Source organism: Diospyros lotus, chromosome 6 (assembly GCF_014633365.1).
Source record: "Diospyros lotus cultivar Yz01 chromosome 6, ASM1463336v1, whole genome shotgun sequence".
NCBI classification, from domain to species: Eukaryota; Viridiplantae; Streptophyta; class Magnoliopsida; order Ericales; family Ebenaceae; genus Diospyros; species Diospyros lotus.
The window spans coordinates 7,870,496-7,884,891 of record NC_068343.1 but is presented as its reverse complement, the minus strand read 5'-3'; the positions used below and the strand labels follow the sequence as shown (position 1 = coordinate 7,884,891).

Genomic DNA, 14,396 nt, shown 5'->3' with positions numbered 1-14,396 from the left:
TGATCCGAAAAGCATTTCAAACTTATCTTGATATCTTTTATCTTGTTTTTTTAACAAACTCCCCCTAATAAAATAGATCCGAAAAGCATTTCAAACTTATCTTGATATCTTTTATCTTGTTCTTTTAACAAACTCCCCCTAATAAAATAGATTCGGAATGGTAACTCTTTGTGCTGAATGATCTTATATACCCAAGGACCAGAAGAAATTCTACCCTTGAGTAAAACAGTCGTGATATACATGAACTTCACAATGTTTTAGAATCCAGCGGCATAGTTCATCCAAGTCACTTTTCTTATTTATGATCACCATAATAATAATAATAATACAAAGAAAGGACGATCTAGCTTCATAGCTTGGAAGATACAAGTCTAATTCAGTTCTAATATCCATAGGAAGTTCTCCTCATCATCTGCATAAAATCATCGAAATTTACTTCTCCATCATCTGTACGTTGCAACATTCAGCAAATCAATTAGCATTCTGAAAGAAATTTCTAAGCACGAACTGGTGCTTTTCTATAACATCAGGCATTCAACAGACTGCTGAATTTTATAATGATGGAAATGAAGACAGATACAAGCTGGTTAGTGCTTTGTGAACTGACAGCAAACAGTGTGGCTGATAATCTTTTATGGCCATCCTAAACGAGAAGGTGTTTACGAAACACGAACTTCGGCTCAACAATGAATTCCGGAACAGATGAGGGCGGAAAGAATTTTAAAGTGGCATAACAAAATGTCATCAGATTCAAAAACAAGTGACTCATTATAACATGCAAGGCACCTTTCAACGACTTTTCTCTAAAGCTTTCTCTGTAACTATTACTCAGGATATGTCCTCAAGAAACTTCAATTCACCAGCAAAATAAATTAGAAGCATAAAAGAAGATAACAGGCTCTGAACCCCCCCTAAATCAGAGGTAATGATGGCAGACACTAGGGAAGTACTGCAAACCCATGATGGAAAACTAAGAGATCTTTCAAACAAGAACTTTGTCAATCCAGAATGAAAGAAAAGCCATTTGAGGGTGACCCTGAACAACTATCAAGCGACGACCAAGTTTCTTTTAATAACCAAGCAGTGAAGGTCAATTTGGAGCTTCACCCTGAGGTGGAGGGATCAAAGCATTTGATTATTCCTTCCTACTCAAATAAGGCTCTGCTATAGAAATCTCAGCAAGTCTCAGCCCAACTGGAATGCTCTAATCAAGATCCCAAGGAATTCCCACCTGCCACCATGAACGAGAAGGCAAATGCTACTGATGCTAATCTGCCCTTCACTCGTGATTCCCCCTATCCGGGTCCCCCCTACAGTAAAATCCCATTTGCACTAGCCCTTCTATTCCTAAGCTTGCCAACTGCCCTTTTCGTGGCCTAACCACACCAAACATAATGGCAGAATGGGCTCTTTCTATCCAAGAAGCATAAAAGACCCTAGAGATCCAAACTTATAAAATGAAACTGAATGGGTTGAACGAGACAATGAAGTTGCTCACCTTGTAGGTGGGAGCTTGGAAGACAGAGGAAAATGACAGTTGCCCCAGAAATAGCCCAGTCAACAGTAAGGTTGGATTGGCCCAGAAACATAAATAGCCCAGTCAACAGTAAGGGTGGATTGGCCCAGAAACATAACAAAAGACTACTCATGTATCTGCAACATCATGGATATACCAGAATCACACTCACATGCCTTCCTTACTAAATAAAACCCTTGGACCCATTAGACTTTGCAACACCTCGTACAATAAACCTCTATCAAAACTGGATTGATCTCATATCCTTAATGGAAGATCTCAATAAAACCTTTATTGCTCTTATTCCTAAAGCAGACAACTAGACTGTTAAACAGTTAAAATCCTTGTCAATAGAATTAGACGGATCCTTAATAAGATTGTTGGTACTAACGAAAGCAGCTCTATCCCTGGGAGACCATCATTACTCATAAGATTATTCACTCCCTAACTCTAAAGAAAGATACACTATAAGGTTGAGTGGCTAAAATTGACTTTGAGAAGGCCTATGATCGAATTTTTGGGGATTTTCTTTACAATCTCCAAGCTTTCAACCTTTACCAAAATTGGATTGATCTCATATGTTGTATGTCACTTCTTTGACTTATTCCTTACTTTGGAATGGAGAAAAATTACCTTGTATAATATCTGGGAAAGAGACTGATGAAGATGACAAATATTTCGAGAAATAATATTTTAGATGTAAAAGTAGAAATTAATATTGTTTATTCTTTATTAGTTTCTTTATTGTAATTTATTTCCTAAGTTTCTTTTAATTTCTTAATTTCTTTTATTTCCTAGAATCATAATTAGATAGGGATTGCCCTTTTAGATTATAACAAGAAATCCTAGTTAGATTAGGTTTTTATCTATTAGTTATCTATAAATGATCCTTTAGTGAAGTATTGAAAGACAAACTTTGATAAATAATATTGAATATTGCAATTGATTTCGAATAATCGGGATTGCTCTTGTTTCTTTTGATTTAGGTTCGGCATCAAGGACCTTCCACAAGGTAACCCCCTCTCCCCTTAGCTTTTTGACCTATGCATTATGATTAACAGAGTCAGAAAAGGGGACTGGGAAGGCATGAACACCTCCAGAAAAGATCCTACTACTTTTCATCTTCTTTTTGCTGATAATCTACTCCTTTTTGCCGAAGTTGATCCCAAAAATTGTGAGGCTTTCTTAGGTGTTCTATAGGAGTTTTATTGGGCTTCAGGTCAAAAAAGAAACAACCTTAACAAGTCCAAGCTCTACGTTTCTCCCAATGTTCCCAGACACGAAGCACAAGCCATAAGCCATAAGAGTGGCATCCATATATCCCAAGACCTTGGTATTTATCTTGCAGGCCCCATCCTTCAAAATGGAGCTACTAGGAAGTAGTACCACCATACCATTGATAAACTCCAGAAAGAATGATGAGAACCCAAAGAAAGAATTCACTGAAACTGAATTATAATTCCTACTTCAATCCGATTACAAGAAAAGACTGGGCGTTCGAGAGGCCCTTAACTCCCCCTACGATTCAATACCAAAAGAATAATGTCTATCCCCCAACTTCTTTCCCCCCACCCCTACATGTTCTTCCCCCGCTCCTCCCCAACAGAAATCTGTTACGCGCACTTGCTGGGTTGTTACACAACCTAGCGATTTCCCTTCTCTACCCTTGCGCACATGGCTGGTTGTTATGCCAACCATCCAATTTACACCCTTGCCCCTGCCTCTTGGACCTTCTTTGATAAGTCAAGTAAACCCTATCATTACTCCCTCCCCCCCTCACCTTGTCCTCAAGGTGGAAAAATGGAAACTGCTGGTGGATCAAGTGGTAAGGTTCCCAAGTAGTTTCCAATGGGGGTAGCCCCTTCCATTGTATGAGCACTTTGAACCCTTGTAAGTTCTTTCCGGACCCTGGTTCAACTCCCAGCACTGCCTCCGGTTCCACCAGCATCTCAAGGTCTTCAGTAAGTTGTCGAGGAAGCTCCACATTAGCCTCCAATGCCCCTCTTGCCTCTCATAGCTGTGATACGTGAAATACCGGATGGATTGGACAATGAGATGGAAGTATCAGCTTATAAGCTACCGAACCTACTTCCTTCTCAATTTGAAATAGACCATAATAGTGAGCGGCCAACTTTTCATTTGCACAGGCAGCCAACGATTTTTGTCGATAGGGCCTTAACTTCAAATAAACCCAGTCTCCCTCCTTACACTTCCCTTCTTTTCAAATCTGCCATCTTCTTCATCATTGCTTGTGCTCTTCATTAGTTGGGTCTTCAATTCCTCAAGAATTAAGTCTCTCTCAACTAGCTGTTGTTCCACCATTGAAATAGGGGTGGTTCCCTTCTCAAACCTCAATAAGGGTGGTGGTTCTCACCCATACACTGTTTGAAATGGAGTCACCTTGGCAGCAGTGTGGTAGGAGGTATTATACCATAATTCAGCCCAAGGTAGCCATATGTACCATGCCTTCGATTTTGAGGAAGCAAAACAGCAAAGGTAGGTTTCTAAAGTTTGGTTAAGTAACTTAGGTTGCCCATCCATTTGAGGGTGATAGGTTGTGCTTCTGTTGAGTTTGGTACCTTGTAGTCGAAACATCTCCTCCCAAAATTTGCTCATGAAAATTTTGTCTCTATTTGATATGATGGACCTTGAAATTCCATGAAATCTCACCAGTTCCTTAATAAAAATTCTAGCCACCTCCCCAGTTGTAAATGGGTGTTTAAGTCCAATGAAATGCCCATACTTACTAAGTCTGTCCACCACCACCAATATGGAATCCATCTTGCCCGACTTTGGCAACCCCTCAATGAAGTCCATAGCAATGTCGTCCCAAATTTGGGTTGGGATCGGGAGAGGCTGCAAGAGTCCCCTTGGTCCTAAAGCCATATATTTATTTTGTTGGCAAACTGAGCAATCACTTACATACATGTGTATATCCTTCTTCATTCCTTGCCAACAAACATTTGTTGCTACCCTCTTGTAGGTTTTTAAGAAGCCTGAATGTCCCCCTATGCTCCCATCATGCCCCTCATGAAGTAACAATGGAATGAGAGTGGAGCCCTTGGGTAAGTACAACCCGTCCTTCTAAAGGAGAAAGTTGTCCACTAACCAGAAGTTAGGGTGTGAAGTAGGATCAGCCTGAAGCTCCCGAATAAGTTTTTGCAATCTTGCATCAGCCTTCAATTCATTGGCTAACTTATCAATTTGGACCACTTTAGGCACTGTTAAGGCCATTATTTTTGTAGGGTGGCAGATCCTAGATAGCCCATCAGCAGCTTTGTTTTCCAAGCCCGGCCGATATTGTATCTCAAATTGAAACCCCAACAATTTCACCATCCATTTCAAGTATTCCAGACTCACCACTCGCTGTTCCATTAAGTATTTGAGACTCTTTTGATCTGTTCGTACAACAAACTTCCGACCTAACAAGTAATGTCTCCATTTTTGCATATCAAACACTATGGCCATTAGTTCCCTCTCATAAACAGATTTTTTTCTCCCTAACTGATTGAAAGCATGACTGAAATAAGCAATAGGCCTTTGCTCTTGCATTAAAACAACCCCCATACCTTGTCCCGATGCATCAGCCTCAATAACGAAGGGCTTCCCAAAGTCCGGTAAGGCTAAAACGGGTAGGGATACCATTTTAGCCTTAAGTTGTTGGAAGGCTTGCTCGACTGCTTCGTCCCAAAATAAGTTATTCTTCTTCAACCTCTCCGTTAGCGGCCTTGCTAACCTACCATAATCCCTCACAAAGCGTCTACAATACCCCATAAGGCCAAGGAACCCCCTCAATTCCTTAACCGATGAAGGAGTAGGCCATTCTAGCATGGCTTGTATCTTACTTCTATCAGTTGAAACCCCGAGATGAGATATAATGTGGCCTAAATATTCGATTTCCAACTGTCCAAACACGCATTTCTTCCTATTGGCAAAGAGCTGGTTGTCCGTTAGTACCTTTAAGACACAACGTAAATGTTGTGCGTGCTGTTCAAAATCCCTAATATAAACTAATATGTCATCAAAGAACACCAACACAAAATGTCGTAAATAATCTCTAAAAACATCATTCATCAAAGATTGGAAGGTGGCTAGTGCATTCGTCAGCCCGAATGGCATTACTAAGAACTCGTAATGCCCCTCATGAGTCCGAAAAGTTGTCTTGGGAACATCTTCCAACTTAACTCTAATCTGATGGTACCCAGATTTCAAATCGAGCTTGGAGAAGACCCTGGCCCCATGAAACTCATCAAGTAACTCCTCTATCACAGGTATAGGAAATTTATCAAGTATAATGACCTTGTTCAAGGCCCTATAGTCCACACAAAAATGCCACCCTCCATCCTTCTTTTTAACCAACAAAACCGGACTCGAGAATGGGCTGGAACTAGGCTGTATAACTCCAGCTGCCAATATCTCTCCCACCAGCTTCTCAATTTCATTTTTTTGCAAATAAGAGTACCGGTAGGGCCTTACATTAACTGGTGTAGTTCCCAGAACCAGATTGATGATGTGATCCTTCCTCCTGCAAGGTGGCAGCCCCTCCGGTGTAGAAAAAACCCTCTCAAACTCAGCCAACACCCCCCACCCCCCCAGCACCTCTGGTACTTTCTCTTGAGCTTCTTTGATCTCTATTGCCATGGTTCCCAACTCTAACAGCATTCCTTCCCCATTTTCCCTAAAGGCCTTCACCATCGCCTTCAAGGACACCAAGGTCTTACTCAAGCTAGGGTCTCCTTGCAAGGTTATTGTTATGCCTCCTATTTGAAATTTCATTGTGAGGGCCTTCCAATCCACATTCATTTTTCCAACAGCCGCTAGCCACTTCATTCCTAAAATCACATCCGAGCTTCCCAAGTCCAGAGGAAAAAAATCCTCTATGATTTGCAGGTTTTGGAGATTAAGCTTCACTCCCTTGCAAATTCCAGCCCCTTGCACTGCTATCTCAGTCCCCATAACCTGTTGTCTCCTCCCTCGGTAAAGCCAAATGTCGCACCAGCTCGGTTGCTATGAAGTTATAAGTTGCCCCTCCATCTATAAGCACCACCACCGACTGCCCCTCGATGTCCCCCTTGAGCTTCATAGTTTGTGGTGTAGTCAATCCAACCACAGAATTCATGGAGAGCTTAATTACCTCCCCATCTTGCCCCGGCTCTCCTACTAACTCTTCAAACTTTTCTTCCCTTTCCACCTCCTCTACCTCTTCATCATATATCATCATTACTTGCAGCTCTTTGTTTCTGCACTTTTGGCCTATTGTATACTTCTCATCACATCGAAAACATAGGCCCTTATCTCTCTTTGCCTTCCACTCCGCCTCACTAAGCCGCTTAAAGGGTGGGTTACCCCCCCTCCCACTGGTCGGTGGTCAATTTGGGTTAGTAGGACTGATCGTTGTCAGTTTTTGGGGCTGTTGTAAGGGTGGCAGAATTCCCCCTCGCTGGTAAGTTGAAATTGGGTATGGCCTGGCTGGTCCTTTGCTTGAACCTGCTCCAACCACCCATCCTCGAACCACTTGATTCGGCTCCTCTATCCATTGGGCTAAGTCCATCATCTGCTCCAAACCCCTTGGCCTCAACACCCTCAACTCAGCCTTGATTTCAGGTTTTAACCCATTTATGAAATGCCCTTTCAGCATGGCTTCCGATAAGTTTTCAAGGGGATGCCAATGTTTTGAAACATTGGTGGTACTCCATGACAATTCCCTTCTGTCGGAGGGCTAAAAACCTCTCCTCAACAAAGCCTTCTTGGGTGGGTCGGAAGCGACTTCTCAACAAAAACTTGAAGTCCTCCCAGCCTCTCACCCTTCATCGCTTTTCCTCCCATTGGAACCACGATAGAGCAGCTCCCTCCAAACACAAAGCAACTGCATCTATCTTCTCCTCATCAGTCATCCCAATCACCGCAAAATAATGTTCGGCTCTGAATATCCAGCCATCCGGATCGTCGCCTTAAAGAAAGGCATCTCCAATCGTCGCCCTCTAATTTTCGACCGCCAACTCCCATTGGCACCACCCATCTTGGCACGCCGCACTCCCACATCCGGGGTCACCTTAGAATCCTGATTGGATTCCGTAAGCTGGCCTCCCATCTTCTCCATGTTTTTCCACTCCGGTTCCTACTCTTCCCACCTCGTTCTCATCCATGTGAACTGCTCCAGCAAGTTCACGACATTCTTCTCCACCGATTGCATCTCACCCCTCATGGCATTAACTCCCAATTGCATGCCTTCAATCCTCCCTTCTAATTCTCCTACTCGGTCCGTCAAGTTCACCATCAGGATTGGTGATGCTCTGATACCAAATTGATGAGAACCCAAAGAAAGAATTCACTAAAACTGAATTATAATTCCCACTTCAATCCGATTACAAGAAAAGACTAGGCATTCAAGAGGCACTTAACTCTCCCTACGATTCAATACCAGAAGAATAATGTCTATCCCCCAACTTCTTCCCCCCCCCCCCCCCTCGGCCGCCCCCTACATGTTCTTCCCCCGCTCTTCCCCAATAGAAATCTGTTACGCGCACTTGCTGGGTTGTTACACAACCTAGCGATTTCCCTTCTCTACCCTTGCGCACATGGCTGGTTGTTAAGCCAGCCATCCAATTTACACCCTTGCCCCTGCCCCTTGGACCTTCTTTGATAAGTCAAGTAAACCGGGGGCCTATCAAAGAACTCTCAAATTGAAAGACCACAACCCTCTCTCTTGCTAGTAGAGCTACTCTTGTGCAATCTTTCAGCTCAACCATCCCCAATTACATTATGCAAACTCCTGAACATTTAAATAATATTTGTAACAGTATTGATAGGATCAACATAAACTTCCATTAGGGGAACCTTGTTAAACGGGACCAGGTGTGCAAAAGTAAGTATGAGGGAGGATGATACACATGTGATGCCAAGGGTGCAAGAGGGAATGGATCACTTAGGTCCTAGAAAGAGTAGACACAAGAAGACACATGCCTGGTTGCTGGAGTGACAAGAAGGGAATTGTAATAAATTTAGGGATGGCAGTGGGTAGGGTATAGGGGACCCTTCTACCTGTCCCCATACCCCTATCTCTATTCTGGTCCCCCATCCCAATACCCATACCTTTAGGGTATTTTGTTTAACCCCCCATTCACGATACCCGTACCTTTATGGCAATGGCACTCATATATCCAATATATTTTATTATAACAAATTCATATTCATAATTTAAACAACTTTACAACAAGTTGATAATAGAAGAATCTAACATTAATGGAAGCAAAAAACTAAAAAGCAACAACTGTAATATTTTAGATTGGTCCAACATATTAAGTAATAAAAAATATGTTGGACTGTCCCCCTCCCCTCTCCTCCCCCCCGCCCCATGGGTATTTTTTTATACCCAAACCCTCCCCATCAAGGTAGGGTTTTGGCAGGTTAACATAGAGTAGGGTACCATTGCCATCCCTAAATAAATTTGAAGAGAAGCCAAGTGTTATTTTAGAATGTTAGTTTATTGGAATGGGAGTTGTGGAACCATTTTGTTAGTTGGGGTTCATCTTCTTCATATTGTTGTGTTATTTTGTTAGTTGTGGAACCATATTGCTGCAAGGGTATAAAAAGAAAGAGAGAGTTGTATTGGAAGATATCTGGAAAATTCCAGTAAACTTCATCTTCTTCCCTCAAAAACTCGTCTTCCTTTCTTATCTTTTCTTAGGGATGATCATTGCCCTGCAGTACGTATCAAAGTACTTAGTAATCAAGAAAGCTAAAGATCAAAACAAGGCACTCCTCACCATACTAAGGTGGAAAATCCTCAATGGTGACATAAGTAGGCTCTGGGTTAGAATTTTTTTTTTTTTTGGTTTAATTGTTAAAGGCCATTTACTTAAGCAACAATTCCATTTACAATTGGCCTCTTAATGGAGAGGCCTCTCAGATTTGGGAAATCATCTTAACCAGATATCTTTTGAGAGAGCAAGTGAAATGGTATATAGGTAATGGCAATCGGGTCTATCTTTTGAAGGACTGGTGAGGTGGCACCAGATCTTAGCAACCTATTGTTTTCTCTCTATGGAGCGGGTGCTAAAGTGGCCTCTTTTATTGGTGAGAATGGAAAATGAAATGAGGAGTTATATCCTCCCCCTCAAGAGAAAGGCAATGTCATAACTCATAAAAGTCCAATGCTGCAGAGCTGACAATCAAGGTGATAAACCCTACTGGTCCAACTCTTCCTCTTGTATGTTCCCAACCTATTAGGCTTATAAATTAATCACTGGCACAGCTATTGGAAAGGATTATGGAAGTCAAACACCCGCAGAAGATCAAAACATCTAGCTTAATAAGTTAAGAATGATCAGCTTACACCCAGAAGAGGACAAGACCAAAATGACCTCTGCCCGAGATGCCATGTTCTACTAAATCTCATGACATCTTTCCAGACACTGTCCCAATGCTATGGTCCATGGCAAAAGAACCACAGTGCATTTTGAGGATTTAGAAATGCCTGTAGAAACAGAGATCCACCAGAACCTGTTGAGCAGTGAAACAGGCTATGAACAATTTTTTTGGAATATCCTCTTTCTGAATTGTTGTAAATGTAACTTCTCCTTGAGCTACATATCTAGAGAAGGAAACCAATGTGCAGACTGTTTAGCCAATATATGAAAAAAGTAGGACCAACATCTTAACATTTGAGGATCCAGCTGAACAAGCTACAGCTCTATTGGTGGCAAATGTGTTTGCTCAAGAGCCTTTGGTATCTAGTTTCCCATTTGTTTTTGTTTCTAAATGAAAGCACAATATATATATATATATATATATATAATATGCAAGTTGGTGCCAAAAGGGGAAAACTGAAGCACACAGATCAAGGATTGTGACAGGTCAAAATAGAAAGACAGACTCACTATCATAATCTGCTTGTTTTATCATCTCTTTGATCTCCCTATCTGTGAACTTCTCACCTAGCTCCTTTGCAACTTGCTGAATGTCAGCAACAGATATCTTTCCCTATATTCAGAAGGCAAAAAATCAGTTGCCAACAACAAAAGACAAAATGTTGTTTGAATAACCAGTATCTTACATTTTTGTCTTGGTCAATAATGTGGAATGCTTTAATAAGCTCTTCTTTACTGTCCCTTTCACCAATCTTGGCTGTCATCATGTGGACAAACTCAGTAAAATCAATTGCACCACTGCCATCCTTATCTACATCGGCAATCATTTTATTGATTTCCTGAATAACAAAATAAAAAGTAAATGTTATTTTTCAGTCATATTTGATGAAGTACGTTTTGGATAGACAGCTTCAGCCAAAGAAAAAAGGGATTGGGGAAAATATGAGAACAAAACTCTAATAATACTGACTGTATAACATAAATTAAGACTTAAAAAAAGATAATTTTATTAGCAAAAAAAAGTGATCATATCTTTCACAAGATAAAGTTTGGCTACCTATTACTTTATGTTATTACTTGAATTCTTTCTTTCTTTTCCTCATCCCTGGCCTTTTACATTTCCTCTTCTAATGAAGCATAACTTAATGTCATGGGTAGACGAACAATATTCTTGACTTCAGGAAGCTGAACTTGAGGCCCAGATTCGTTTAACTCTATAACAAAGGAAGGATTAGACTAAAATCAAGAGAGAGAGAGCCAAATTCTATTCAAATATAGTCTATAAGTGTAATTGACTCCCCGTGCGGTTTTGCAACAAGGAGTGATGATGTTAAAATCATGTTGGAGCTTTTGAATTTGAGGTGTTATGACTTAGATAGTACCTCTTCTGTCATTTCAAAGCCCAGTGCCCTGCAATTTCATCATATTAGTGCCAGTATTTGTACTATTAATCAACCTAAAAGGCCCAAATTCGTTTAACCCTATAACAAAAGAAGGATTAGACTAAAATCGAGAGAGAGAGAGGAAATCCTGTCAAATTCTATTCAAATATAGTCTATAAGTGTAATTGACTCCCTGTGCGGTTTTGCAACAAGGAGTGATGATGTTAAAATCATGTTGGAGCATTTGAATTTGAGGTGTTATGACTTAGATAGTACCTGCTCTGTCATTTCAAAGCCCAGTGCCCTGCAATCTCATCATATTAGTGCATGTATTTGTACTATTAATCAACCTAAAAGCCAATAATTCTCAGAAAAATTATTCATACCTCATTGCAACATTCAATTCTTTTGCATCAATAGTGCCTAGTTGACATAAATGAAACAGACAAATTATAAAGAGTTTTAAGATATTAATCAGTTTCTTTGATGAGAAAAATAAAAATATTACAATACCTGAGCCATCAATGTCAAAAAGCTCAAATGCTTCCTTGATCTCTTGCAGCTTGTGTTGAGGTAGCCCTTGGTGGCGTCCTTTATTTTTTTCTCTCCTAGATCCACCTCTGTAAGTGCTTTCCTGATGAGACATTAAGACTTAGCAAAGGTTGCACCCATAGGGTATGCATCCAATAAAGCTTAACAGAAACATCTAATTTTCTGAACAAGAAATTCAAGCCTACTAAGTGAGACAATTTAATTTTCCATACGTATAAGAGGAAGGGGTGGGACAACTACAGTGTATATGCAGGATGCAGCTCCTAATAAATATTGATGTAGCAAGACATAGTAGCCTCATAACCATATCAGACTGAAAGTTCAAGAAAATGATGAAAAATGTATGACAAAATACATTCCTCTTGTAGATATATATATATATATACACATTTTAAATTAAGTCTATGTTATGATCCAAAAACAACAAATCTCAATGCATCATGGTTAAAGTAAGTGAAACTCTATAGTGTTGCAAACAACCTAGTGAACTCTCATACTGCTGAGATCATACTCCTTAATTTTCCCAACTGAAGTGCCAAAACAGCTAACATTCCTAGACCAGTACTTTTCAACCTAATACTAACCGGATAACCCCATCTGAGCTCAGAGATCCTTTTATTCTATAACTTATGATTTTCATCTTTCCGCATGCAAAGGACCTAAATTAGTATTTTGATGGCCTTCAAGCCGTAGTTTAAGTTCTTAGCGACAACGATCTCTTAAGTGATTCATATGCCGGTCCAGTCGGAATTATCAACAAAGCCAGACACTAAGTCTAGATGCTGACAATCATATTCATCAAAAAAAAAAAAACAGCCCACAATTATGCGAGACAGAGACTAAATCAGAAAATCAAGTTGTAGAACGGAGTTTGATGATTCGGACCTAATTTACAGAAACAGAATAATTGATAATCAAGTCTAATACAGATCATGAAGAAGCCAAGATAGGCTTTGGGATGAAGAGACGAACCATGGAGGCTGCTGGAAGGTCTCTCCGACGAAGCTATCGGGGAAAACAGTGATTCAGTTTATATTTCTGGCTTATCTAAGGATTGTAATGTATGGCACTGAACACAGAACATCTTGTCAGCCGGGCTGGGCTATTGAAACTTGAACAGGCCCATGGGCCTATATTGAAAGGCCTGAAATGTCGATGATTGATTCCATGGGCTGAGCGTAGTTAGGAAAATAAAAAAATATTAAATTTGAAACAATGAAATTATGAAACCAAGTAAATTCCGACAAAAAAGTGGACACTGCGCACTGCACGTGCCCTCCTGGAGTTACGGGTCTATTTTGTCGAGTTTCTTATAAAGAATTATCTCGTGTCCTTAGGTATTCTTTACCTATTCACTTATGTCAATTTCAGGTATAAGTACTCTTTTGTTGAAGATTTTTTGAGCTTTTTTTGAGAGTATGGCATGAGTTATTTCAACGCCATAGTACTTGGTACTCGAATATTGGCTCGAGACATTTTCTCTACTTCTTCTTACACTAAAAAAGCATGGTCACCTTATGTTTTTGAACTGATAACCATATTTTGGCTAATCTAGTTTTCTCTATACTAACAAGGGATAGTACAGGAATATTTACCTATTGTCTATCAATTACGCTTTTCGCCTAATTTTAGACCATAACTCACCTTACAGAGGAACTCTTAAATTTTCAGGACATTGGATTCTCACCAATATTTGCGTTCTCATCTTGAAAATACATCTAAAATGTTGTCATAATTTAATAATAAAAATAGTAATCCATCCAAAGGTAATAAAAAATATAAAAAAAATGAATTAAACTTCATGCTGTTGGTTAATTTAAATCTTATGAAAATAATTAATTTTTATATTTTAAACAAAATATATAAAAAAAATAATAAGATATTATTATGTATGATTTAAATATATAAAGTTATTGGCTTTAGATTTATTTAATATTTAAAATATAATTCATCTTTATTAATTATCATAAATTTAATACCCCAACAGGGTAAAATGATATTACCATTATTTTGATTTTTTTTTTTTTAATATCTTGACATAACATCTAACTCTCTCACACGTGACAAGTGTTAAATTTAATTACGATAGTATCAGTATGTCATTATATAAATATGATATCACATGTCAAATCATATTTATATTATAAATATATAATTGTGAACATATTTTGAAATGCACATTTTTGAAAAACAATATTATTTTGAATTATAAAAAATAACTCTTGTTTCTTAAAAGTTTTTAACCGCAAGCCAATTTCTTAAAAAATAGAGCAAGAAATAGAGCGATTATTTTTTTTTTAATTTTTCAAATTCTTACTAGTTGTGAAACATATATACTTAGAATGGCCTTTATTGTTTTCTTTACAAAAAATAAAGATTACTTCCTAAATAAAAAAAAAGAGATAATGTTAGAACAATAGTTAAATATCAATAAATGTACATTGTTTTTAAACAAAATTTATTTATTATATCTATTTTTAATATCTAAATAATTTTATTAGTTAATAATAAATATTTTTTGTTTTAATTATGTCATCAACTAATAAAATTATTTAAATATTAAAAACAAGATTTAGT

The 14,396-nt window shown here is 38.9% G+C and overlaps 1 protein-coding gene across 2 annotated transcripts; it reads right to left on the bottom strand.

Moving 5' to 3' along the window:
- Positions 1 to 216: 216 nt before the first annotated feature.
- Positions 217 to 12,932, bottom strand: LOC127804105 (probable calcium-binding protein CML20). Of its 2 annotated transcripts, none has more exons than XM_052340838.1 (7): positions 12,792 to 12,932; positions 11,781 to 11,901; positions 11,654 to 11,690; positions 11,268 to 11,295; positions 10,572 to 10,724; positions 10,396 to 10,498; positions 217 to 447 (listed from the first exon to the last, which is right to left on the bottom strand). In XM_052340838.1, the coding sequence occupies exons 1-7, from the start codon at positions 12,792 to 12,794 to the stop codon at positions 383 to 385; spliced, it is 510 nt and encodes a 169-aa protein (XP_052196798.1). In that variant the 5' UTR covers positions 12,795 to 12,932; the 3' UTR covers positions 217 to 382. The 2 variants fall into 2 exon arrangements, with proteins under 2 accessions (XP_052196798.1, XP_052196797.1); XM_052340837.1 differs by lacking the exon at positions 11,268 to 11,295 and adding an exon at positions 11,544 to 11,571 and having other exon boundaries at positions 12,792 to 12,931.
- Between the last annotated feature and the right edge of the window lie 1,464 nt (positions 12,933 to 14,396).

Excerpts from the sequence above, each read along its gene's own strand:
- LOC127804105 (XM_052340838.1), bottom strand. Across the intron at positions 10,725-11,267 it reads GCTTTGAAATGACAGAAGAG|GAAATCAATAAAATGATTGC; the intron begins GTACTATCTAAG and ends TTTGTTATTCAG. Across the intron at positions 10,499-10,571 it reads TTATTGACCAAGACAAAAAT|GGAAAGATATCTGTTGCTGA; the intron begins GTAAGATACTGG and ends TTCTGAATATAG.